General features: G+C 43.1%; 1 protein-coding gene across 3 annotated transcripts; it reads right to left on the minus strand.

Annotated features, from left to right (window-relative positions):
* Positions 1-1391: 1391 nt before the first annotated feature.
* On the minus strand, positions 1392-22647 carry LOC119211033 (NXPE family member 3-like). Of its 3 annotated transcripts, none has more exons than XM_062559836.1 (7): positions 22414-22647; positions 8704-8838; positions 7445-7888; positions 4107-4402; positions 3238-3305; positions 2917-3120; positions 1392-2834 (listed from the first exon to the last, which is right to left on the minus strand). In XM_062559836.1, the coding sequence occupies exons 2-7, from the start codon at positions 8803-8805 to the stop codon at positions 2281-2283; spliced, it is 1668 nt and encodes a 555-aa protein (XP_062415820.1). In that variant the 5' UTR covers positions 8806-8838; positions 22414-22647; the 3' UTR covers positions 1392-2280. The 3 variants fall into 3 exon arrangements, with proteins under 3 accessions (XP_062415820.1, XP_062415818.1, XP_062415819.1); XM_062559834.1 differs by having other exon boundaries at positions 22455-22646; XM_062559835.1 differs by lacking the exon at positions 22414-22647 and adding an exon at positions 19059-19179.
* Positions 22648-26860: the final 4213 nt, after the last annotated feature.

Raw genomic sequence — 26860 nt, forward strand, 5'->3', positions numbered from 1 at the left:
GCGATCCAAAAAAACTGTAAGACCATTCAAATATTAAAATGTTCAGCTCCTTCAGGAGAGGTGTGCTATGACTCTTCAGATTTTTAGCTCTTATAATTGAATTAATATAAATTAAAATCATCAACCTTTTTAACATGATTTCCAATGGATTACATTTTCAAATCCTGTCAAAACTTCTTCAACTTTCAACTTTTCCAATCTTTCAGCTATAAAAGCCTCAATGATTATCTGTACCACAATGGGTACACCACAATTGCTTTCAAATACTAGTGAAACTAGTACTTACTTCTTCTACTGCTGCTAGAACTAAACCTCATATTACTACAAAACATATATGTTTTAATTCTCAGCTTTTCCTATTTCGATTATTTCAGCTTTTATTATATCTGTGTTTTCAAATTCATAGAAGCTTCTCCCATTTCTGTTTTTTTTTGCGATTCTTTCAAATTCATTTCAGCTTTTCTCATTTCTGTATTTTCAACCATTTTTAAATGTATTTCAGCTGTTTCTATTCTTTCCGCAATGTTTAGAATACTTTCAGCTTGTTTCATTTTTGTACTTTAAGCAACTTTTTCAAATTATTTCAGCTTGCATTCCAACGCATTTTCAGCAGGAAATGCATTTTCTAGTTTTTCTTAGCAGAAATGCATCAGTACAGTACACTGTTTTTCAAGTTTATGTATGATTGGTCATATCACCTGTTAATCACCTCCCTGCGAAGGGTCAATTGCATGCTTAAAACAGAGCATAACGGTTAAAGCCCAGCCCATTTCAAGACAACCCAAAAACAATTCTGTCATACTTGAAACTGAAAACAATTCTGTCATACTTCCAACAAAGTCAACAGTGTGAGTTCATTCTACAGTTGAACCCTGCACAGGGTTGTCCCGCTCTATTGGGGATAATTGTTGGCCATTTAGAAGAACAACAAAGGCCGTCTTGTAGTACTGCAGGTGACACTCTGAGGACATGATGGCCAGAACACAACACTCGTTTTTGTAAAATAAATTAAAAAGCGGTGGTGATCAACTTGCAAAGGTGCATATATTTGGATCCTTAATATAATTCAGAAAATAAACTTGAGTGACCACTCAAGATTTATGGAAACACATATTTTACATTAAAACACCTTATGCATAGCGATTGTGTGCGTAAGTAAACGCTATGGCACCAGGATGGCAATGTTTCACTAAGGTCAACAGCATTAAGATGACCTTTCTAAATTGACTTCTGCTGTTTAACTTGATGATAGTACCTGTAGCACCTGAAAAAGTAAACCCTTCGGAGACACAACTTGTTCGGGAGAAGAGAATGATTTGTTTCAATGTTTGTCTAATAAGAAAAACAGGGTCTTGATGAATGATCAAAGTTGTAAAAGTCCATTTATTACTTGTAAGCAGGAGGTCAAATACACAAGCACGTATTACAGTGCTCTGTGGAGATGGCCTCTCCGAGCAGTTAAAAACACAGAGCTTTTATACAAACACATGAAGGCCATCCTTAGTGGCAGGTATGAAAAATTGCAAACCAAGTTGAGATAAGAACCACGGTTAAGATGGTGTTCCTTTGTCCGAGCATTTGTGTTAAAGTATGTTTGACTGCCCTCTTTTCTTCATACACAGCTGAAAATGGAAACTTTTGAATCACCCTGCTTTTCGCACATTTCTTCAATTCAGACAATAATCACTCTTTTAGCATAACACTGTTATAACATATTTGACCATTACAAGAGTCAGATGGTGGATCCTTACCTTTGCAGGTAGGAAATCTTTTTATGTCATGCCAAAAGTGTTCCTTACATCCATAAGCGCTAATCTAAACTGCGCTTAATGTTAAATATTTAGAAATGGAATGTTCAATTTTAGCAAGCAAATCATGGAAAAACTGATTTTCGGTTGAAATACATTTTCTAGTTGTATAAATTATTTCCGTCTTTTGAATTTAATGTGTTGCAACTCGGTTATGTAATTCATTCTGCATGAATGAAATCTATTGAGTTCTGCCCATCTTGGAAAAGGGTTTCTTCCACCTAAGTTTTCTTCCTCTCCACAAAATATTCAAATTTGGGTAAAATTTCTTATTCCGAAGCGAGGGTCTCGGGACAATCAATGTTGCATGTGTGGAGATTGTTAAGGCTTTTTAGGGCAATTTGTGATTTAATTTGAGCATTGATGTGTTCTGAGCATTAATTGATGAATAAAATGAAGCACTTGCTGTAAACAAAGATGACCTTACCATGTGTTCAAATACACAGTAGGCACCCCCCAAAAACACAAACATCTAACCGTGCTTTTGAGGACATACATAGGACAACATAGAGTTTACCATATTCTGAATAATGGGAGGTGGTGGGTGGAGGTTTAGCGGCAGGTGGTGGGCCAGGGTCATTTCCCAGGCATCGATCAGATGAACTTTCAGTCCTTTGAACATGGCTTTGAGCACCTTATCACACTGCAGCGAATACCAGTCGCTGTTCAGTGGGGGCACTTTATCGTTCAAACTTCTTGAGTTTCCAGTCCGGACGATGACCAGCGTGCCGGGATTTGTGTCCAGCAGCTGCACCACCGCCCTACGGATGCTCTGTAGCCTCCTGATATAGATATCCATTGGGGAAGTGGTAAAGTGAGCCCAGATGCCTAGGACTACGACGTCGTTGGGGCCTGCGTCCAAGTCATCTAGCTCATTAGCAGTGTAACGAAGCTCTCTGATTGGGATAGGGAGCGAAAGAAGAGGAGGAGCGTGGCAGCGGTAACTCACCAAGATGTTGTTTTCATTGTCCAAAGACTTTAAAGGTGCAATGTGTCTGGGGTTGTGCAAGTCAAATTCCTTGAGACCTGAAAGTATGACATGGGTAAAATATTAAACTGCAGTCAAAACAAAATCAAACAATACCTAGAAATGCTTTGGATCAGCTACCTGGTAGAACTGCATTGAGAAAGTCAAACCACTGCCTCACTGTGGAGTCTCCATACATGTGAACTGCTTTGCCTTTCAGACACTGCGTGATGGCAGACGTGTTGAATTGAGATACTGTGATGCCTCCTAGAGCTCGCCACACACCCTGGTAGTAATAACCAGATGGTAGAGATGTCACTGAGCTGCTCTTCACCTTCAGCTGACCTGAGAGGAAGATAATAACGCTTGGATTATCCCATTAAAAAACAAAACTAAGGTATAAAAGGTTATACCCAAGAGATTCTATATATTGCTAACTAAAAATAAATAAATAAATAATACCATCCTCTGGCAACACAGTGACGTTGGAAGGTCCTGCAGCCTGAATGGAGACTTTCATGTTAACGCCACTGAAAAAGGCAAAATAAAAACATGTCTAACAACTTCGTACAACAACTCAAATAAAAGTAAAGCATTTGACATAATTTAAAGTTAAATCTAGGAAAAAATAAAAATCAACATTGTATCAGTTATGCTGCTTTTAAAAAGATTTGTATATACTCCATATCAGAAATTGTGTTTTGGATACTCAAAAACAGGGCTTTTACTTTGAAGAAATCTCCAAATCTTTACAGTAAAAATCCTTCATATTTATTATGGTAGGGAAGAGGTCCTTAACACTGTCTGGAACTATAGAAATTTGTTTTTATTTCAGTTCAAATATGGAGAAATTATCTTTTTGAACTTGCAAAAATGACTTGATATGGGGCTTTTACTTGAGAAATCCCTAGAAATGTACAGTAAAAATATTGCATTTATTGTACAAGGTCCCGAACTCACTTCAGTCATTGTCCCGAATATTTGATTAAACAGCTTTTATTCCGGTTACTTGCTCAATACCGTAACTATCTGCATACACATGCACTAAAATTTAATCGTTGGCTGAGTTGACACGGATCAGTAGTACAAAAGGTATTATGCACTTTGATGCATCAGAATGAGTGATTTGCTGTGCAAAGATACATAGGTGCAAGCTCACAAAACATACAGGTGAATAAAAGCAACCAATTGCATGATTCTTTTTGCACAGAGAGTAAAACCTCCAAATGTGGAAATGGAGAGTGAAGTAGTGTTTGTATTATTTTTAATGTCAATGTTAACTCCCTGAGGTCACAAACCTCTAAGCCTCTCATGATTCTCTGTTCACTCACCTCTGAAAGAGCTTATTCTCCTCAGCTGAAAGGTAATTATCGTATCCTGCCTTGAAGTGGTTGATCCTGGTATCACAGCTCAGGTTCTTTGGCTTGTAACAGAACCAGGGCTCGCCTGATCGGAGGTCAGTGTGGTTACACACCGGCTGTTGGGTTGACCGCAGGCAGACGTTACAGGGGGTGGTTTCAGAGAGTGAGCCTGAGCGGTAGAGGCTCTTGTAGTAAACCCTGTCGGGATGTTGTCTGTTTATCCTGTTTAGCACAGTGACAGCTTCGCCAGGATGAACCAAAGTCACCTGATTGGAAAGAGAACAAGAATTATTTTTCACCATGTTAAAGCATTGAAGCTCCTCAATGTCTCAGCGCTATCAGTCCTACCCTGTAATTTCCACCTAATCAGTATATTCTGTCCAGCTGCTATTCACATTCACCTTGTCAGGCCCAGTGTTGTGCCTGAACGCGTTCATTGAACGATAGTTCATGAACTTGTTCATATTTTGGGCGAACGTGAACTGAACGTACTGTTTTAATGCCCGATGAACGTCACTGTGAACTCGTTCATTCTGGTGTCTGTGAACGGTACGTTCTTTCAGGTTAACATCGTTCAATAGGGTGCCAGATATCTATAGAAAACACTCCGTAAACGCACCTTAATAAGTAGTGGAAAAAACACCCAATCTGGCAACACCAGCCACCAGCGTCGCACCGCACATGCGTCATAAAAAAAAAAGAAATGCATGGAGGCGACAGCTGCGTGTTGCAAGAGGCGGCGTATAAAAATTTAAATGAGTTTTATGAAGTTACTGACAAGGTCGGTGAGGATGGGAGGAATCTGACCTTTCTTTGCAAACATTTGCACCTTAATGATAACTGTCGTGTTTTTATTCCTTATTTTAAAAAGACCATTCAAGCAGCATGTCACAACGAGGGGTGCGAGGTCGAGGCAGGGAGGACTCAGACGCAGGGTTAATGAACAAAATAAAAGGACTTTTAATAGTCAAAGAACTCTAACTCAAAATCACTCCAACCAAAAAAACAGGAAGGAGGCAAAAACAAAAACCAAGAAACACAAACAAGGACCTGGACTTGAAAACACAGACTTGACTTACACATGGACGGGTCGACATGTAATGACGCCACACAAGACAAGAGACTCACAGGGCTTAAATACACAAGGGAGGTGCAGGTGATTGGACACAGGTGGAAACGATCAGGCACGGCAGACAATCACAAGGGACGACAGGACAAGGCAGGAAGTGAAGTCACCCAGGAACACAAGAGACATGAAAACTACAAAATAAGACATAGAGCAGACCCAAACCGTGACACAGCATGTGTTTGAGAATGTACTGTAGGAGGGAACGCTGCAGCTGCTGCTAGTGTGGAGTGAATGGACAGCAACATTAAAGCAACAATCCCCCCAATGCTAATGTAAACTGGTTGGATAAGGATTCAAAATTTGGATATGAAGATGAAATCTGATGCATAGCTTCAGTGTTAAAACTGATAAAATAATTGCTGTCTGTGGTTCTATATGGGCTTTGGCAATACTTTTGAAAAATAATAGCTTGCAGCAACATATGGAAAAAAAGAACTGAACTAGTTGGAACTGTGAACTTAGTTCAAGTAGTTTGAACTATGAAAAATTTGTGAACTGAACTTTGAACTAGTTCATGTAGAAAGTGAACTTTCCCAACACTGGTCAGCCCAATCACACTCATCTGTCTACCCCACTCACCTCATTCAGAATTTAAACCCCTCACTCACTTTCTGCATTGAAATTATGTACCTGAATGTTTTTCAACATTAAAACACCGCAAAAAAATTCAACTTAAAAAAAAAAACTGTTGAAATATTCAGCCGCAACAGAAATGGAGGTTACAATATTAAACCCAAAAAGTTTCAACCTTGACACACCAACATCCGGGATACTAAGGAAGAGCAATCGATTCTATATTCAAGATCAGGAGCGTGCGTCAAGCTAAAGGAGCGAGCACCAAAAACACCTTCGGCTTTGGATTGTAGCCATGTCCAATAATAACAGGGCTTTAACTCTTCTTTATGCCATCAGTGTGGTTTGTGTCTGTAAGATTCCGTAATAGACAGCTGACATTTGTACATTAACAGACTGTATTGGACATGAACTAAGCGGAAGTTAAACGAGAGCGTACAGCCACTCAGAATGCGACTCTTCTTCTAGTTTAGAATTAATTTAATGATGCTGAGATCCTTTGACAAGCTGTTAGGAGAGATTGGCGGAGTTTTGAATCCAGGAGCGCGCTTGAAGAGGCACATGAGCCGCTGTATCGTAGTGGGGGGGGGGGGGGGGGCAGCGGCTTTAACGGAGCGTGGAGACGCATAAACCCGACAGGACATGCAGGAATAACCGCAGTAGCGCGAGTGCGGAAGTGGTTGCTGGAAGGATCCTTTTTCTGAGCGGCACAAGCCGATCTTAGTTGGGTATGAAGCGGCATTCAAAGTCTACGTAACGTTAAATGAAGATCTTCATGACCATGGGTAAACTTTATTGAGGATCTGGCGCAACACAGCGACCTGCAAGTAGCGCAGAGTCTTACATAAAGGGATGTACGTCTTAATGTGAGGCTTTAGAATTCATCTCAAAGGGATTCTGTATTTGCTCATAAAGTCTGAAACAAGAACCCATTTTTCAGTGACGATGTTACGTGCCTACTGGTTTTTGAACTACTGGTTTGGCTACGTGTGTGTGTTTGTTTTCCCCCGACAGGCAGGTGTTGTCTGCCTCCGTCACTTGAGTTGTCACACATTTGCGAACATATTGTGCTGAAAATGTTCAAAAATGCATCCCATATCCATTGCAGCAATTACGATTGTATAGGTGAGCACTAAGTGAGCACCACTTTAGCTTGACGCACGCTCCTGATCTTGAATCTAGAATTGATTCCGCTTCCTTAGTGTCCCGGATGTTGGTGTGTCAAGGTTTACATTTTTGGGGTTGAAAATTGTAACCTCCATTTCTGTTGCGGCTGAATATTTCAACAGTTTTTTTTTTTAGGTTGAATTTTTTTGCGGTGTTTTAATTTAAACATTCAGGTACATCATTCCAATGCATAAATATTCAGTGCTAGAAATTCAATCACCTTTTTATTTCAATCCCCAATGGCACAGATTTACTTCCATAGATTGGTGATTTTCAAATCAAAGCTCAACTTCAAATGGTCTAATATAGGTCTGTCAAACTTGAAAGGTTTGCTTGGGAAGAATATGAATTAGAAGGGACAGGGCTTTGTGAACAATGTATTATGATAATAAAAAGACTTTATGTATCAATTCATTCAACATCATGGTTTAAGCATCACCTCAACACGTGCGTCTCCTTCCCAGAGCAAAGAGAATACAGCAGAGTAGCTCCCATTCAGATGATCCACAACTTGCCCAGCCACACCTGCTTCAAGCTTCCGGTTGTGCAGACTGGCGGTCAGGAAGTCCCCCCCAGACTTCTTGGGATGACCTTGGAAGTCAAAGGTTTGTATCATAACCTCCAGCTGGTCCCCTACATGCCACTGCCCCCCTTTCCTCCCTGGGAAGATGGTGAAGGTGCTGTGGGCTGGATCAGTTGTCTGCTCCAAGGAATTAGGAGATGGTAAAAGTGGATTTTCAGGCCGAGCAATGGAGTCTAGTATGAGGCGTTCCTCCAAGGCGTCCTGGGGGGACCGTGGCTGGAAGGTGCAGAATCTGTGATTAACAATATGATGAGGAGAGACTCGTGGCATGATGATGGTGGAGTTGACTTCAGGCTGAAACTGACAGGGGGTCGAAAGAGAGAAGATGTCAAAATACACTTGCACTGAAAAATCTGCCATATAAATTAAAAACGCAAACATTCCAATAACTATTTCCTAATAATTGACCCATGGGACGATTTTTGGACAGGTTTTGCTTTCTCTTTTGCACAAGCCTAGATTGTATATGTTTTCTGGGATATTCAGAAAGATAATAAATAAAGTACTGTTTAGTATCCACCTCAGTTTTTACAATGATTCCAGTTTAACTTTCACACTCACCATGTCACTTTCTTGACTACCCACCCTCATGCCTTCCAAGTGTGCTGATTGCAGCTCCCCACTTGTGTCTTGTTGACGCACCCTCCCCTTGTGTACATAAGTGAAGTGCTCTCTGTTGTTTGTCTTGTACTGATTGTCATGGGTGCCAGCACCTTTATGCCCTCCCAAGCCTAGTAAGTGGTTTAATGATAAAGTTTACTACATTATCTGGATTTTGGCTCTGCCTGACCCTCTTAAACTTCTGCCTTGAACTATTTTTTGTACCGGACCTTGCCTGCCATTGACTAAATTCATGAATAGAACCTGGGACTTCTACTTCAGTCTAAAGAGTTGTGCACTGGAGTCCTCCTGTGGCTATGCTTCTCAGTTATAGAATAGTGCTAGTTTCATCACTGCAGAAGCTGCTGCTGTCAGCAAGTCAAGGTGCAGGATTGAGGGAAAACACAATTTAAATCAAATTCCTTTTTTTATTTAAACACATTTTAAAACTGTCACAAAACCTGACCAATATTAAATAATTGAAACAAGGTCCTCCCTTCAAAAAAAGTTCTTACTTGCAGAATTTCCATTTGATGTAGCACAAAGATCAAGGCATAGACCATCACAAAGAGGAAGATGATGCCGAAATCCCGTCTTGTACAAGATGTGGTCTTCATGGTGGCAAGTCTTCACCTTTTAGCAAACTTACTCTGAAACAGTGTACAAAGAAAGTTATACAAAAAAAACGGGCTGTCAATAGATTAAAAAAAAAATAACAACAATCACGAATAATGAATTTAAAAATGCTAGTACATTAGTACTAACATGAATATTTTATCATTACAGATTACTTTTTACTTCTACGCCTTTCACACAAATTTCTGTACTTCCTACTCCTTACATTTTAAAAATGGCTTTTGTTACTCCTATTTAATTACGGCTATTCAAAAACACACACACACAAAAAAATTAATTAATTAATTTAAATTAAATAAAGTGATGTATGTCCTGATACAAGGCTTTAGAAATGAACAAAGGGATTCTGTATTTGCTCATGAAGCCTGAAAAAACAGGTTATTAGGCCAGTGTTTTGATAACTGGCTGCTACCAATTCAGTGTTTCCCCATCATCAAAACAGGGGTACGGCCCCCGCCCCGGAAGAAGTCAGACTCTTTCTCCCCCCCCTCCCCCATGAAGTTGTAAACCTAGGGGAGACAATGCAGTATACCTAATCAATGGGAACAACGTGTGTGTAAGTCCTCCGTCCTCATGTCATTAAGCGGTCACTGGAAAATAGACTGGTAGACTGCTGTATATAGTCATGTATATACTGTTATGCGGGTTAGTGTTATGTTTTTTAAAAAGTGCTAAAGGCGGGAAAATGAAAATTTGCATAGCTAACGTTAGTTGGGCCGTTGGGCCAACGGTGGGGGAGGGTAAAAACAGCATTAAAAATCTTTCCAATCCTAAATGAATTGTGAAATCTCTCATAAATGCCATGCATGTGTTCTCTATAAAAGTCTTGGTTTTCTAAAATTTCTCATTTTATATCATTGCTGTACAGGGCTGGTCCCAGTCCAGCCCTGGCATTTTTGCTCAGACCGGCCCACCCCAATCGGTCGAACACAACCACCAAACAGTACACTATCCTTGCGGTCCCTGTAGATATGCATATCTACTGTTCCTTTCCCCAAAACCCAAACAAAGCTGAGAACTACTGTAAGTGCCATGGACCAGTTTACAATTGCAAGTATAGGTTACTTTGTTTTGGACCCCATTGACTTTCATAGTAGGAAAAAAATAGATATGCATATGTGACCGGATGAGGGTTTTCCCCTCCCTCTTTCCTGCACACAGGGGTGTGGACCAGCACACCTGGGGCTAATTGTAATTGATTGGGAGAGGCAGGGATATTACTTAAGCCTCTGGTGTGTGGACTCGTCCTGTGGTCTTCTCCTGCTGGGTGTCTGTGAAGACGTGTCCGGGAGGCACGCTTTATGTTTTGGCCGCTGCCCTAGGTCAACATTCTGCTGTGGTGTGGTAAGGTAAATTTTTCCATCTTTTGTGCCTTTTTAGTCTCCTGTGTATGCGGCACTAATGTGCATCCTTCCATATAGCGACCCTGTCTGGGTCATGGATGTCCCCGCGTGGGTGGATGTATGCCTGGACTGCTGGTGTTCGGTGTCTCGGTACGATGCACGCCTCCCGTTTCCGACACATTTGGGCGTTATTATAAAAATCTAAATTGTCTTAATTGTTATAGTGTGGGCCGCTGTCTGTGAGTGTGTGCGCGCAAGGTGGGTGCCACCGCCGGGGTCTGTGGGCAGCTTGACCTGTAGTTCGCTATGTCTGCCTGTTTGCTGTACATTAATTATTGTCTTGTTCTAATGCTGTGTTTCACAGCATAGCTGGACCGGGCTGCAGCCTGGGACATACTGTTGTGGGGCTATCCTGGTGCCACGACCAATTAATGGGCCAATCTTCCCCGGCGCGCACTCCCCCCCCCCCCTCACTGGGACTGTTCTTGATACCGGCCAAAAACCTTTCTGAAGAACTGATACAAATGTAGCTCTCTATTGGGTGAACTGTTGGACATATTACATGTGGGTTTTTTTCCTGTTTTTTTGTTTGCATTTTCTTTATTATGCATGCTGGTTTATTGATTTGAATTGTTTGTTTATTGTTTTCTTTATAGTCCTCAAACTCCTTATCGCAGAACATATTGCCATTTTAAAGAGTATTAAACAAATAAAACTATATTTTTATAATTATCTTATGGTCTCTGACCCCTGATTTGGTGAACGGCTCTGCGTGCCTTAATAAGAATGGTCTTGGGCCTATCCAAGTGGCGTTGCTGGAGATTATTATTCTTTCTGGAGTGTCATAGGAAGCTCGTATTGCCACACATATCTACTGTTCCGTTCCCACAAACCCATACAACCCATACAAAAACCTAGGGATGAGCGAGTACAGCATTATCTGTATCTGTATCAGTATCTGTTGAACCATAAGAATTATCTGTATCCGTATCTGTACTCTGATTGGGCGGGCTTAACCCGGAAGTATGAAGGATTTTACCCGTTATGCTCTTTTTTTAAGCATGCAATTGACCTGTGGTGGCGGGCGCGGTTTCAGCTCAGCTGCAGGTGTGGGAGAGAGGGGGAGTGGCTCAGGGAACAGTGCCAGGTGCGAACGCCGTGCAATTAGCTGCCTGTAATTGACGTGTGTGTCCTCTCCTCCCTATTTGAACAGTGAGGCGAGCGAGCGAGGAGGTGTGTGTGCGTACGAGCGAGCGAAACGCCGGCACGTTATACTGCCAACGGGAAAAATAAAAACACATTGTGAACTCTTCACCCTGTTGTCACGTCCCTTTGTCCGACGCCAGAACAACCCACACCGTACAGTGGCGCCTAACCCGGCGGAGGATGGCAGACGAGGGACAGCAGGCAAAGGTTAGCTCCCACCTGACGCACCCCGTAATTCTGGGAACGTATTGGGAGGGACGTTAATGGGGCAGGCGGCGGGGGTGCGTTCACGTCCGAGAGGGACATGCGGTATGTGTGCTGTGCTCAGCGGTGACGCGAGGTCGTCCGACACCGCCGGGGGAACCGGCGGAGACTCCCGTGGAGACGCCGGCGGTTCCCGAGTTCCGCTCCATGGAAGATTTTCCACTCGAGCAGTCTCGTGACGATACTCTACGCTCAGCCTACGACCAAGTGATAAGAATTAATGGTCATCTGATGCGCCCTGACGCAGCACAGTCGTACCCGCACTTCTCATTGATTAGGGACAGACTGTATAGAGTGAATCGTGACACTCGGAGAGGGCAGGAAAACACCCAGTTGCTGGTGCCGAAAAGCCGCCGGTAAATGATTTTCCAGGCGGCTCACTATAATCCGATGGCGGGTCACATGGGATACGGGAAAACAATAGACCGGAAAATGGCCCGATTTTATTGGCCAGGCATCCGGGCGGACGCGCGCCGCTGGTGTGCGTCCTGCCCAGTCCACCAGCCACCAGCCATACCGCGTGCCCCGCTGCGGCCACTACCGTTGGTGGAAGTCCCGTTCGAGCGCATCGGCATGGACCTCATCGGGACATTCCACCGGAGCGCACGCGGATACCCCTTTTTGTTAGTCCTCTTGGATTACGCAACCCGGTATCCGGAGGCAGTGCCATTGTGCAATATCTCTGCAAAGAGCGTCGCGCAGGCTCTGTTTTAGGTCATCTCCCGGGTTGGAATCCCGAAAGAGATTCTAACAGACCAGGGCACCTCGTTCATGTCGCGCACACTGGGAGAACTTTACGGGTTACTGGGCATTAAGTCCGTCCGCACTAGCGTTTACCATCCCCAGACCGACGGGTTGGTAGAGCGGATGAATAGGACGCTGAAGTCCATGATTCGTAAATTTATTAGCGACGATGAACGTAATTGGGACAAATGGCTTGACCCTCTGTTTGCAGTCCGGGAGGTCCCCCAGGCCTCCACAGGGTTTTCCCCTTTTGAGCTTCTGTTTGGCAGGTCACTAAGAGAGGGTGCTGGACCTTATTAAAGAAAGCTGGGAGGAAGGTCCGAGCCCCGGAAAAAACGCGATCCAGTACGTCCTGGACCTGCGAGCAAAGCTCCACACACTGGGTAGGATGTCACGGGAGAATTTGCTTCAGGCCCAGGAACGACAACAGCGGCTGTACAACAGAGGAGCCAGGCTGCGAGAATTCACACCGGGAGAAAAGGTACTTCTATTACTTCCTTCTTCCAACTCAAAACTCCTGGCTAAGTGGCAAGGGCCCTTCTAGGTCACACACCGGGTGGGGGATGTTGATTATGAGGTGGTGCGGTCTGACAGGGGCGGTGCTACACAAATATACCACCTCAACCTCCTGAAAGCCTGGAGGGAGGCGGAGTCTGTTTCTCTGATTTCCGCAGTATCGGAAAGAGACGACCTGGGGCCGGAGGTGCCAAAAGCGGTTAATCCCACCCCGCTCCCGTGTGAGGGTCGTCTCTCTGAGGACCAGAGAGCAGACATTGCCCAGTTGCAGAAGCGGTTTGCTGATGTGTTCTCCCCCCGGCCAGGCTGCACTGACCTGATAGTGCACCGAATCGAGACTCCTCCGGGGGTGACGGTAAGGTCACGACACTATAGACTACCCGAACACAAAAGAAAAGTGGTTCGGGAGGAATTAGCGGCTATGTTGGAGATGGGGATAATAGAAGAGTCAAACAGTGCCTGGTGCAGCCCCATCGTTCTGGTGGCCAAGAAGGATGGGACTGTGCGGTTCTGCGTGGACTACCACAAGGTGAACGACGTGTTACGATTCGACGCCTACCCAATGCCCCGGGTCGACGAACTCCTGGACCGGCTGGGCACTGCACGTTTCTTTATGACCCTGGATTTGACTAAGGGCTACTGGTAGATTCCCCTGTCGTCAGAGTCCAAAGAGAAAACGCATTTCTCCACTCCGTATGGTTTGTACCAATTCACCATGCTTCCCTTCGGCTTGTTCGGTGCCCCGGCCACGTTCCAGCGGCTCATGGACAGGGTGCTGCGCCCGCACGCCGCATATGCGGCCGCATACTTGGATGATGTTATTATCCACAGCACCACCTGGGCGGAGCATGTGCGGCGGGTGGACGCAGTGCTGGGGTCGCTGAGGCGGGCCGGGCTCACCGCCAACCCCGGGAAGTGTGCAGTTGGACGGAGGAAGGTACGGGATTTGGGGTACCACTTGGGGGGGGGCAGGTGCGTCCTCAGGTAGACAAGACAGCAGCAATTTGCAGCCTGCCCGCGCCCCAAGATGAAAAAGGAGGTGAGGCGGTTTATGGGGCTGGCAGGTTACTACAGACGGTTCGTCAGATCCGGTCCAGTGGTCGGAGCAGTGCCAGCGGGCGTTTGAGAAGGTAAAACACTCTGTGGGGAGCCGCTCCTCCACACACCTAACTTTTCTCTCCCGTTTGTGCTGCAGACCGACGCGTCGGACAAAGGGCTGGGGGCCGTTTTGTATCTGGCCATGCAGCCGTTTAACCTCTGGAGGGAGGGGGGGGGGGAGTAGGCTAGGCCGAACGGCTCCCCGGCCTAAGTCGGGCGGTTGGGGGTATGTGGTGGCGGGCGCGGTTTCAGCTCGGCTGCAGGTGTGGGAGAGAGGGGGAGTAGCTCAGGGAACAGTGCCAGGTGAGAACGCCGTGCAATCAGCTGCTGGTAATTGACGTGTGTGTCCTCTCGTCCCTATTTGAACAGTGAGGCGAGCGAGCGGAACGCGGGCACGTTATACTGCGAACGGGAAAAATAAAAACCCATTGTGAACTCTTCACCCTGTTGTCACGTCCCTTTGTCGGAAGCCAGAACAACCCACACCGTACATGACCCTTCGCAGGGAGCTTGATTAACAGGTGATATGACCAATATAAAACATGAACTTTGAAAACAGTGTACTGTACTGACGCATTTCTGCGGTTAAAACGGCATTCCTTCTTAATTATTGTGGTGTGTGTGTGTGTGTGTGAAGAGAGCCAGCAGGCGGTAAAAAAAAACTCCGGCAGAGAGAGGAAATGAGAGGTCAGTGCGTGAAGTAAAAAAACTGGTTAGAGCCAAATTAAAAAAAAATTCCGACAGGCAGAGACGCAACGCGAGTCACGTCGAACCACGTCTCAATAAACCCCACGTTTACCTAAACTCTACTAGTTAACAACAACCAAAGTAAAATAAATAAATCTGAAGCCGAAGAAATCCTTTAAATTTATCGCGAAAGACCCGCGAACCTGACGACAGAGAGGGAGAGAGAGCTTTTCACTTCTCAGTGTTCTGTGTGTGAGTGACAACACAGACAGTATGTGTGTAGGGGAGGGGCGCTGTGACTACCAGCCAATCACAGAACGCAGACACAGACAGCTACCCAATGAGGACTTGTATTCAATCCGAGCACAGATATTGACTCGTATTACTCGTATAATACTCGTACTCTGCAAAAGTGCTTTATCCGTACCGGATACTCGTTTCAGCCGAGTATCCGGCTCATCTCTAGTTTCTACGTCATCTTGCTCTAATGCTATGGACACTCCAGAAACCGATTTGGAAGCTTCAATGGATTGTCATGTTTCAGTCCATCGTGAGACTGCAGCTTCATCTGTTGCCAAAATGTACTGTGCATCAAATTCCACCCTAACTGATGTGCAAAAAAGCATTGCTTGCAACAAAGAGCTACTGGACAAAACATTGGATGATTTAAAGGATAAAACTGCATCTGTAATTGATACTCTTTATCAAATGTTGACGCTGTCAAATCTTTAATGCAGGATTTTGAAAATGCACAAAACATATTTTCAGAGGTGGATACTCCCTACAAAATGTCCAAATAATTTTCTGAAAAAAACTCTCTTGTGAAGCCCACAGAAGTTTTCTTAGGGTACAGAGGTGACACGGCAAGAAAGCAGGGGAAATTGACTCAAGTACTGGCTGCAGACAGTATATCTCCATTATACAGTGGGGAAAAAAAGTATTTAGTCAGCCACCAATTGTGCAAGTTCCCCCACTTAAAAAGATGACAGCCTGTCATTTTCATCATAAGTAAACCTCAACTATGAGAGACAAAATGAGGAGAAAAAATCCAGAAGATCATATTGTCTGATTTTTTAAGAATTTATTTGCAAATTATGGTGGAAAATAAGTATTTGGTCAAAAACAAAAGTCCATATCAATACTTTGTTATATACCCTTTGTTGGCAATGACAGAGGTCAAACGTTTTCTATAAGTCTTCACCAGGTTCTCACACACAGTTGCTGGTATTTTGGCCCATTCCTCCATGCAGATCACTTCTAGAGCAGTGATGTTTTGGGGCTGTCGTTGGGCACACGGACTTTCAACTCCCTCCAGAGATTTTCTATGGGGTTTAGATCTGGAGACTGGCTAGGCCACTCCAGGACCTTGAAATGCTTTTTACGAAGCCACTCCTTTATTGCCCAGGCAGTGTGTTTGGGATCATTGTCATCCTGAAAGACCCAGCCACGTTTCATCTTCAGTGCCCTTGCTGATGGAAGGAGGTTTTCACTCAAAATATCACGATACATGGCCCCATTCATTCTCTCCTTCACACGGATCAATCGTCCTGGTCCCTTTGCAGAAACACAGCCCCAAAGCATGACGTTTCCACCCCCATGCTTCACAGTAGGTATGGTGTTCTTTGGATGCAACTCCGCATTCTTCTTCCTCCAAACACGACGAGTTGCGTTTTTACCAAAAAGTTCTACTTTGGTTTCATCTGACCATAGGACATTCTCCCAATCCTCCTCTGGATCATCCAAATGTTCTCTAGCAAACTTCAGACAGGCCTGGAGATGGACTGGTTTAAGCAGGGGGACACGTCTGGCACTGCAGGATTTGAGTCCCTGGTGGCGTAGTGTGTTACTGATGGTAGGCTTTGTTACCTTGGTCCCAGCTCTCAGCAGGTCATTCACTAGGTCCTCCCGTGTGGTTCTGGGATTCTTGCTCACCGTTCTTGTGATCATTTTGACCCCACGGGGTGAGATCTCGCGTGGAGCCCCAGATCGAGGGAGATTATCAGTGGTCTTGTAGGTCTTCCATTTTCTAATAATTGCTCCCACTGTTGATTTCTTCACACCTAACTGCTTACTGATTAGAGATTCAGTCTTCCCAGCCCGGTGCAGGTCTACAACTTTGTTTCTGGTGTCCTTCGACAGCTCTTTGGTCTTGGCCATAGTTGAGTTTGGAGTGTGACTGTTTAAGGTTGTGGACAGCTGTCTTTTATACTGATAACGAGTTAAAACTGGTGCCATTAATACAGGTAACGAGTGGAGGACAGAGGAGCCTCTTAAAGAAGAAGTTACAGGTCTGTGAGAGCCAGAAATCTTGCTTGTTTGTAGGTGACCAAATACTTATTTTCCACCATAATTTGCAAATAAATTCTTAAAAAATCAGACAATAAGATCTTCTGGATTTTTTCTCCTCATTTTGTCTCTCATAGTTGAGGTTTACTTATGATGAAAATGACAGGCATCTGTCATCTATTTAAGTGGGAGAACTTGCACAATTGGTGGCTGACTAAATACTTTTTTGCCCCACTGTATCTCCATTATTGACACTATAAAGTTTCTCTTTAAAAGTGAAAAGATGCAGAGACTCTCTCAGCAATCTAAAAAAAGTGTTAATGGTAAAATGCACAATTATTGTGATGGCACAGTTTGCACATCATGCATTATACAATACTTATCCTAATGCCCTACAAATCCAACTTTATTTTGATGACTTGGAAACGACTAATCCTTTAGGTTCAAAAACCAAAGTTCACAAAATGGGTGCAGTTTACTTTTGCTTGAGCAACTTGCCTGTGCAATTCAACCCATCCCTTGCAAACATTCACCTTTGTCTACTCTTGAGTATCCGGCTCAACCCTAGTGTCATTGCACTTTATTGCATTGACTAAAGTTGAGCCGGATACTCGGCTGAAAGGATTTCTTCGGCTTCAGGTTTATTTTTTTTTACTTCGGTTTGTTGTTAACTAGTAGAGTTTAGGTAAACGTGGGGTTTATTGAGACGTGGTTCGACGTGACTCGCGTTGCGTCTCTGCCTGTCGGAATTTTTTTTTTCAGTCGGCTCTAACCGTTTTTTTTTTTTTTTTTACTTCACGCACTGACCTACTCTCTCTCTCTCTCTCTCTCTCTTGGCCGGTAATTAATATTACAAATTAAGCCACACACACACTTCCCCCCTCTCTCTCATGATCATCGGTGATACAGAATAATGAGTGCTAAACATAAATGAACATAAGAATTAAGAAGGAATGCTGTTTTAACCGCAGAAATGCGTCAGTACAGTACATTGTTTTTCAAGTTCATGTATGATTGGTCATATCACCTGTTAATCACCTCCCTGCGAAGGGTCAATTGCATGCTTAAAAAAGAGCATAACGGTTAAAGCCCAGCCCATTTCAAGACAACCCCACAACTTACGGGGTAAATCCTTCCTACTTCCGGGTTAAGCCCCGCCCACTTTCAGGTTAGGCCCCGCCCAATCCGAGTACAGATACGGATACAGATAATTCATATGGTTCAACAGATACAGATACAGATAATGCTGTAGTCGCTCATCTCTAGCATTGACTAGCAAAGGGGCACTCACAGTTTGTCGTTGCATTTTATTCTTAACCAGTCGTTGTCTTGGGACCCCAAGCCAGCTCAACGCCCCAAGCAATTGCTTGTTTTGCTCGCCTTGTCGCGACGGGCTTGTGTGTGTGTCCTAAACTTATTTCACCACTGCTTTTTAATCTCTTTTCTTTCTTGTGCTAATGTCAGGATATTGTGTCATGTAAGTTGATTCCTAGATGATTTCCTATTGACTTGTCGGGAAAACCCTATGTTTTTAGAAAAAGAACATGATGGCCTAGCACAAAGCCTACATTTCATTATTTCATCTTTCAACTACATATTTCCACTCCGAAGGTGAAGACCTCTGAGTGGCCTTGATGACTGCAAACGTTAAAGATCCTGTTTAATGATTTTACACGGGTGTTGAGTATAATTTTTCTAATAGTATGAGCAAATATGGCAAAACAGTTTTTTTGTAACAAAGCTTTGTTCGACATAAAAATCTGCTTCTGGCTCCGGCTAATTCAGTTGTATTTTAATGCTGATACTTTTGTACTTTAGTTACATCAAGTTTGATTCTATAAACATGGTCGTATATTTTTAAGTGAATGTAAATATTAAATTGACAAAGTATCCAATAGTACAGTTAAATAACACAATTGGAAAAATGTAGCGTGATGTACCAAGAATGAATTTCCCAGTGAAATGTGGTGAAGCAGAAATGGAAGTAAAATGCAATGTCAAACAAGTACAGAAATTACATTTAACTGATACTAATTTTTGGTAAAAACTAGCTTCATATGTTATTTGTTTTAGCGTTTCATCTGACTTACCGCATCTAAGATTCCTTTGGAGAGTCTAATTATCAGCTTGTGATCCGTCACTTGATTTAAACACTGAATTACCACCTCACTGTTTTCTGTGCACTTTTGGTGCACCGCTGAATCTTCGTCACAGATGCAATTAAATACAGGAACAGTAGAGTATCATGTTTCACGTCAATGAACTCTATTGAGAGAAGGTATTACCAGTTTGGCAAACCAGTTTGGCAAACCGTCAGTCTGTCATGGTTCAGATGTGCCTCGCCGCGCCCATTTTAACGGGCATGCATCGGAGCAGACTTGTCTGTTCTTGTGAAAGCCAAATATATATAGAGCCAAGAGCAGCAAGTGTAGTCGCCTACTGCTGCTAACAGCCAAATTATATATTTTATATAAATATAAAATAAATTTTACTCCAGAAATGCCATAAGTTGCAGATGAATGGTTACCTTGTTTATAATGTAATAAGTAAACAATCTATAAATAAGGGTTCTAAAACACATGCTGCTGTTATCATTATTATTGTTACTAATTGTAAGTAGCTTTGGATAAAAGCGTCAGCCAAATGACATGTAATGTATTATTAGTCACTTTTTTATTACTGTCATTGTAAACCCAAATTACAAACTTTGCCTTTTCCCTAAAGTCTTTGTTCTTCCCTACTCACAGGTTCCTGTGGATGGAGTTTGTCCCTGCAGTTGTCCTGCCTTACACCTGGTGTACTACTCTGAATATTTGAATAATTTCTGTCATAGGAATTGAACGTACTGTACATCTTTAAGTTGTTCTTTCTGTACACACCTACTCCTCTGCTGATCACCCTTAGGTTTTGTCAAGTTGAAGGGAGTTTTACCTGTGCCCATGTGATGGTTTTGGGACAAGATGCTGCATGTTTACAGACTGTAATTTTTAATTTTGGGTTAATGATTTGAATTGAATTAACATGTTGACTAGAGGAATCTGCAACTGATGGGTGTTCTGCGCATTCTGAATCATTGAGTGACGATGAGGGAGACGGAGCTGATTTCAGGTATACGATCCCGATTCAAGTGACTCAGAGCCAGATCTTATTACAGAATCTGAAAATGAAGTGCCAATGATTCCGAAAAATGGTTTACAAACACACAATTCTAAACTAACTGGTTCATGTTGTTGCTGCACTTATAATTTCATAGTTTTTCTTTTATTCTGTTTTGTATAGGAAAAGTGTTTAGTGTTATATTGATATTAATAAATACAAATTAATCAAATGTGTTGTCCTTGTTAAGGGTGTGGGATGTGGGGTTCTCTGTGTGTGTCTTCTTGTATTTACTTTTTAGCTTGTAGAATAGATGTCCCCTTGTAGGACAGATGGCGTGACCGGATCGGTCCTTATAAGGCAGACAATGTGAATGGTGGAAGAGAGAGCACAGGAAAAATGAAGATAAAATGTTATCTGAGATAACACACCTGCGACCGAAGGGAGAGCCAGTTTGAACCCATTTTCAGAGCAAGGCCGAAGGCTGCAGGAAAGAGTACCAGACACTCATTGTTCGGGGAAGGCATTTGTTACAGAAGGATGAACTGGGTTGAACCAACGTTCAAGGGCACCAGAGGGTTTAAACAGGTCAGTGCCAGAAGGCTGGCGGACTTTGGAAGGGATTTGCTTGCGATGCGTATTTCATTGTCTCCAGATATATCTGCGGAGAATTGCTCATGTACAACTTTTTAACTAATTCCCTGTAGTGGATTCTTCTAGTCAACCAACTCGGGTGGATAAGGAATATCCTAACAAGGGCTGTTGACATGACAACTGTGACTGTGTGTAACTTTCCACCGAGCAATTTTGCTGTTGAAAAGACGTTGCAAAATGGTTTAAAAGTGAAAGTTGTTTCAACGTCTATGTTTAGACCCATTTTCAACGAGATTTTTAATATCGGTGGTAAACGTACAAATGTGGACGTCATTTCTTTTTCAATTTATAAAATAATGCTTTAGCACAAAGTAGAGGACGACATTTTACCGTATTTAAAATCACGTTGACGTCTTTTCAACGTCTACTAATAAACGTTGAAACAACTTTCACTTTTGAACCATTTTACAACGTCTATTCAACGTCGGGCATAGACGTCTATTCAACGTCTTTTCAACCATAAAATGCTCACTGGGTAGTATTACACGAGTAGTGAGAAGTCCTGTACATACACAATTCTATCATTGTATAGAATTTGGAATTTACTATTTAAATAAGACTTTTTTTCGGTTACTTGCTCAATTCCGTAAATGTCAGAATTAACATGCACTAAAATTCAAGTGTCGGCTCAGTTGCCCGCAGTAAATGGGTCCTTGTTTTATTCTCTAAGTCATATAATACGTCCCTATTGTTTTAGCGCTGCCATGCCTCTCTGAATATCGCTGTTTTAATCATCCCAACGGCCGGTGGTATGATCTGAAGGCACCTTCCGATAATATGGCGGACTGACATGTTCTGTGAGTGAGGTTACACATTAAGCAAAAAGCTTGGGTTGATACTTTTAAACCCTACTATTTATACTTCTACTTGAGTAATGAATGTGAATACATCTGGTTAATGTCGTGGTGTGATTTTTGATACTTGTTGTTTTTTGTGTTCTTCCATTTTCCTGGCAGTAGGAGACGGCGGAGGGCGAGGTTGGTGCTGAACGAGACACACCTGGTTCCCATCCCACTCAATCACTTGTGCCATAAAGACAGGCTCTGCTCGTCACTCCAGTGCCAGAGTATCCCCGCTCGTACCCGCTGTAACTCGTGGCTCCCGGCTCTTTTCTCCCGTGCTCGACTCCAGCCCAGCCAGCTCAACCTCCGTCGTCTCCTCCGTTTCCAGCGCCTTGTGTTTTTTGTGTATCCTGCTGTGAGGATTAAACCTTTTGAAGACCATCTCGTCTCCTGTCTCTGCATTTTGGGGTCCACCGAGAACCGCACCGTGACAGTTAATACACAGTGCTTATGAGGACCAACATGTGAAACTAAATGTCCGATTGGTAGAAGACAATGACAAACAATATCATCCCTATATACTTCAAATTGCAAAGTTGGAGTGACGCTGTGCATGAAATAGAGACTGTGTAGGGTAACTGCAGGGGTGACGATATTGAGCTGCCCCATGTGCTGTGTTGAAGTGTCCTTGAGCAATACACCTAACTTGTCAGATCGCTGTCAGTCCTTACTTGTCCTGTACACTTGCTACTCAAAGTCACCTCGTCAGCACAATCACACTCATCTGTGTCCCCTACTCACTTAAACTCCAGTCACTCACTCAAACACTGCCAGATTATTCTCCTCATTTATTCCAGACCATCCAGCACTCTGTCTTGGACTGCCCCGTCTCAACCCACATTCCGGTAATTACCCAGTCTTCCGTCCCGACCACGATGATTCCCCGTTGCCTACCGTGCCTGTCTTGGGTCCTTTCTCAATATGCGTTCTTGTGTGGACTTTTGACCTCGTGAATCATCGGTCGCAGCCAGGAAACTGTTCCAATTCCCCGCCCATTTTACCGGGCATGCATTCGGAGCAGGCTCGTCTGTTCTTGTGAGAGCCAAATATCCCAGAATGCATTTCACCTCAGCAACAAGCAACAACGACAGAGGGAAATAAATGCAACTTCATGTCGAAGTTGATAAATACTACTATATTTAAGTAACGTAATGTAACTTCTTAGTGTTCTGTGTGCGAGTGAGCCGAGCGGGACAATGCAACACAGACAGTATGTGTGTAGGGGAGGGGCGCTGTGACTACCAGCCAATCACAGAACGCAGACACAGACAGCTGCCCAATGAGGACTTTTATTCAATCCGAGCACAGATATTGACTCGTATTACTCGTATAATACTCGTACTCGGCAAAAGTGCTTTATCCGTACCGGATACTCGTTTCAGCCGAGTATCCGGCTCATCTCTACTCTACAGCTTTTATTACAGACAAGGTTTTTTCATCCAGTGCATCGTAGTTAAAGGACCAGTGGAATACAAGAAAATTTCCACGACACCGTTCTCCCGAACCTGCGAGTCAGGACTCCCGAGTCTATTCTCGCGGGAACGCGAGTCTGTTCTCGCCGTCTTACGTATTGAATCTTGGAGTGAACAGTTAAAATCAAAAGTATTTAATAAATGAAAGGGTGTTGTGCTAAAAAGGACATCTCAGCTGAGGAGCCGCTGGTCTCCGCAACCAACAGGCCACAGGGCAGTCTCACGACCATCCCTAGACCATGTCTGTTGTTTACAACCAGCGAACTCGAGAACAATGGCTGCCTACAAGTATTTATACTGATCAGAAAAGGTGTGAAAGTCGTTGGCCACGCCTCTTGGGAGTGGTGACCACGCCACCTGGGAGTGGTCTCCTGGTGAGTTCATTGTAGCTTGGCTTTTGAAGGCCTCTCAGTCGATCAGTTGTGGCGTTATCAAGTATTACATGAATGCATTTCGGTAGATCTCATTACATTGAATACAATCATAACTGTACATTGATATTATTCTATTGATTACAGTTTCAAAATTACAGTGGTTTTACAACATTCCCATTACTTTATCGAATACATATCCCCAGAATCATGGTTGTGTTTTGTTGTACACTAAATGCATTTTATCTATAGTTAATTTATGAACCTAGTCGTCAATTCATTTTTTAATATCCTACAACTGTCAGACTCCTCCACACCAGGCGGTATTCACATCTCCGCAGCGGTTATACATGAGATATAACTATACTATAACTAGGCATAAGTGTTCATTTAATTTAACTTTCAATCTGTTGTCAGAGACTGATTTTGCTTACAGGTGTTACACCGAAATCTGTGACCCATCAGGAAATGTGAGTGCTAGACAATGGAGGGCGAAGAAGAGCGCCTACGCAAACGTAAACGTTAATACTTTACGTCCACGGATGAAAGCATATGGACCAGCACATTGGCTATGTTGTCAGAATGTGTGACCCCACTGTAACTGCTTAATAAAAGAGTTAAACTTCAAAATATTGTTTGGGGTTGTTATTTCATCTCTTCACATTACTCTGGACACATATTTTCTTATTTGGAGTCTTCACAGAGCCAGTACCTCAGAGGTCACCATATCTGACAAGTAGCAGCCGTCAGAAGGTGTGACCATTAGGCTAATTGCGAGCAATGTTACCTCCCCTTAGCACTGCGGTCACAGTTCCTGATGGGTCACAGATTTTGGTGTAACACCGGTACCGCTACGTCTGTTTGAGGACAGTTTAGATTCATAAATTAATGTTTTAATTGAACTTTGTCTTCTCTGTATCTAGAGAGTGCAGCTTGTTATTGTCTATCATTGTACATTACAACTAACTATGAGATTGTCATCGAGACTCTAAACCGACAGCGGATATGAATTATTATATTTTTCTCTGTAAAATATGTAATGTCTGGTCAGCTGCTGGTGTACGCTTGAAGATGTTTCTATTTATTTAATTGTTTGAAAATGTAAATCTAACTGTAGCACAATTCTATGATCGCTGCATCATAGATATTGAACACTAATGATGTCACCTATTTTAAGATATGTAGCCTCATTGATCACTATATTATATACATAAATACTATAAGATTAAACACTAATAATATAGAGACACGGAAGAGGTTCAGGCATAATTTTATTTTTATAATTATCTGCCTCTTGATGTTTGAGTACCAAGAAGACAAATGGTGGAATGTAGCCTTTTCAAGTAAAATATTAACTGTTTAATTATTACTGTATCCAACTTCTTACTTTTATGAAACCATTAAAAAGCTAATCTAGTGTAATGAAACAACAGCCCTGAATGAAATGTTCACTGCAGTGAAAAAAAGGGTTTTGTGTTTCTTCCATCCAATATGAATACAAATTAGATCTACACCTGTCAGTGTAAACCAGTAAAGTTCAGCAGCACCACAAACTACAGCTGCTCCTCTTCATCTGCTTTAAAAAAATGTTTGACTAGAACTCGATTATATATATATAATGTAGTCCATGAAAACGAAATAAAAGCTTGATAAAAGTAAAATACTTTTATAACTACATATTGATCTATTGAAAACATTAATGTATGTTTCCTCATCCAAGGTGTCATGGCTGCTATACACAGCTGAAATGGTCTACAGATGCTGGATGATGGAGAGGCAGTAACAGGGTTGGACTCAGTCTGAAATCTCTGATGATGACGAACCAGACTATTGTCCAGGTGGCAGTGACAGTCCAACTGAACAGGATCAATCTGACTCAGAAGATTCCTCTTCTGTATCCTCTGAATCATGTCCAACAGAATGCGTCGGAAGTATGGAAGTAAATCTGTGTCATCAGGGGGTTAAAATAAAAAGGTGATTGAATTTCTAGCTCTGAATATTTATGCATTGAAATTATGTATCTGAATGCTTTTCAACATTAAAATACTGCAAAAAATTCAACCTAAAATATTCACTGTTAAAATATATTCAGCCGCAAAAAAAATCATGGTTACAATATTCAGCCCAAAAAATTCAGCGGTGAGACACCAACATCCAGGACACTAAGGTAGGTTCATACGTGGCAGTGACGTAGTGCTCACTTATACAATCGTAATCGCTGCAATGGATATGGGATGCATTTTTGAACATTTTCAACAATATGTTTGTGTTACACTCCAGCTCCCAAAAGGGAGGGGAACATGACAGACCTCTGCTCAGGGCCACCAATGACACAAAAGTAGTGGAGTCGCATCACACGATCAAGGCGCCCTTACTTACAGTTGGTGATCCGCCGAGGTCTAACTAGTGTGTTTAGACAGAAGTAAACCTACGGGTGATGTAAACCCCGGGGTAGCTCTAAATCTACTCCCCAACTCCCTGTGAAAAACAAGAGAAAACAAGATAATTAGAACAAATATATATTTCTCCACAAACAAACAAACAAAAAAAAGTCATACAACGAATTCTTTTAAGGGGTATTCCCCCCACACAGGGTACACACAAACTGGAGAGCCATACAGACTCCAAAACCGAACGGAGAGAAGAGATTCCTGGGCTGTTCCAACTGGGCTTTTTAAAGATTCAATCCAGCTGCAACCACTGACGAGTGGGTGGAGCTCCATGTGACAATAGGATCGTTTGTTGAAGTACTGTTGTACGGGGGACGGATTTAGAGGTCACACCGCACACGCGAAGCGGACGGGATAACGTTGAGGCAGAGTATTAATGACTGCACACTAATAAAGTTCAAGTAAGCAAGACTGCTTTAATCGTCCATTATGTATAGTCTAGAGCAGTGGTTCTCAACTTGTCTGGCTCCGGGACCCACCTTTACCCCTAAACGACATGCCGCGACCCAATTCGATCTGTCGACCGGGGGGGAACTCAGCCTCACTGCTCATTTCAACAGATAGGACAGCTCTCACCCGGCACCCGTGCGCACACTGGTCTGATGCGTCACAACTTCACAACAACCGGGAGTTTTTCGCGCGTCATTGACTTAGAAGCCTGTGATTTGAATCGGGACTGGAGCTGTCCCGGACGGGACAAATCAAAATTGTGACTAGCCTTAGCGATAGCGGTGCTTGCGGCTCGCAGGCAGCAGAGGAGAAAGTGCAGCAGGTGTCTGAGTCTGACAGTGAAGTCAAGGAGGGACAGAGTGAGCAGGAGAGTGTCATTGAAACGGTAAGCAAGCAGGTAGCTACATGAACAGGGAGGGAGTGTTAATCAGGGCGGTGCACGAGGATAGTGTGTGGGCCTGGCTGGGCCACAACAAAGATGACGACGATTTAACAGTTACCTAAATTATTGAATATTATAATAAGGCAACTAACATAATCGTTGTCGGTTGTTGCTA

Source organism: Pungitius pungitius, chromosome 20 (assembly GCF_949316345.1).
Source record: "Pungitius pungitius chromosome 20, fPunPun2.1, whole genome shotgun sequence".
NCBI classification, from domain to species: Eukaryota; Metazoa; Chordata; class Actinopteri; order Perciformes; family Gasterosteidae; genus Pungitius; species Pungitius pungitius.

Bases quoted from the DNA above. Each gene is read 5' to 3' on its own strand.
- LOC119211033 (XM_062559836.1), bottom strand. From the start codon at position 8,805: ATGAAGACCACATCTTGTACAAGACGGGATTTCGGCATCATCTTCCTC. The intron at 7,889-8,703 runs GTAAGAACTTTT...ACCCCCTGTCAG, and splicing joins ATCAAATGGAAATTCTGCAA to TTTCAGCCTGAAGTCAACTC. The intron at 2,835-2,916 runs GTAGCTGATCCA...TCATACTTTCAG, and splicing joins TCTCAATGCAGTTCTACCAG to GTCTCAAGGAATTTGACTTG.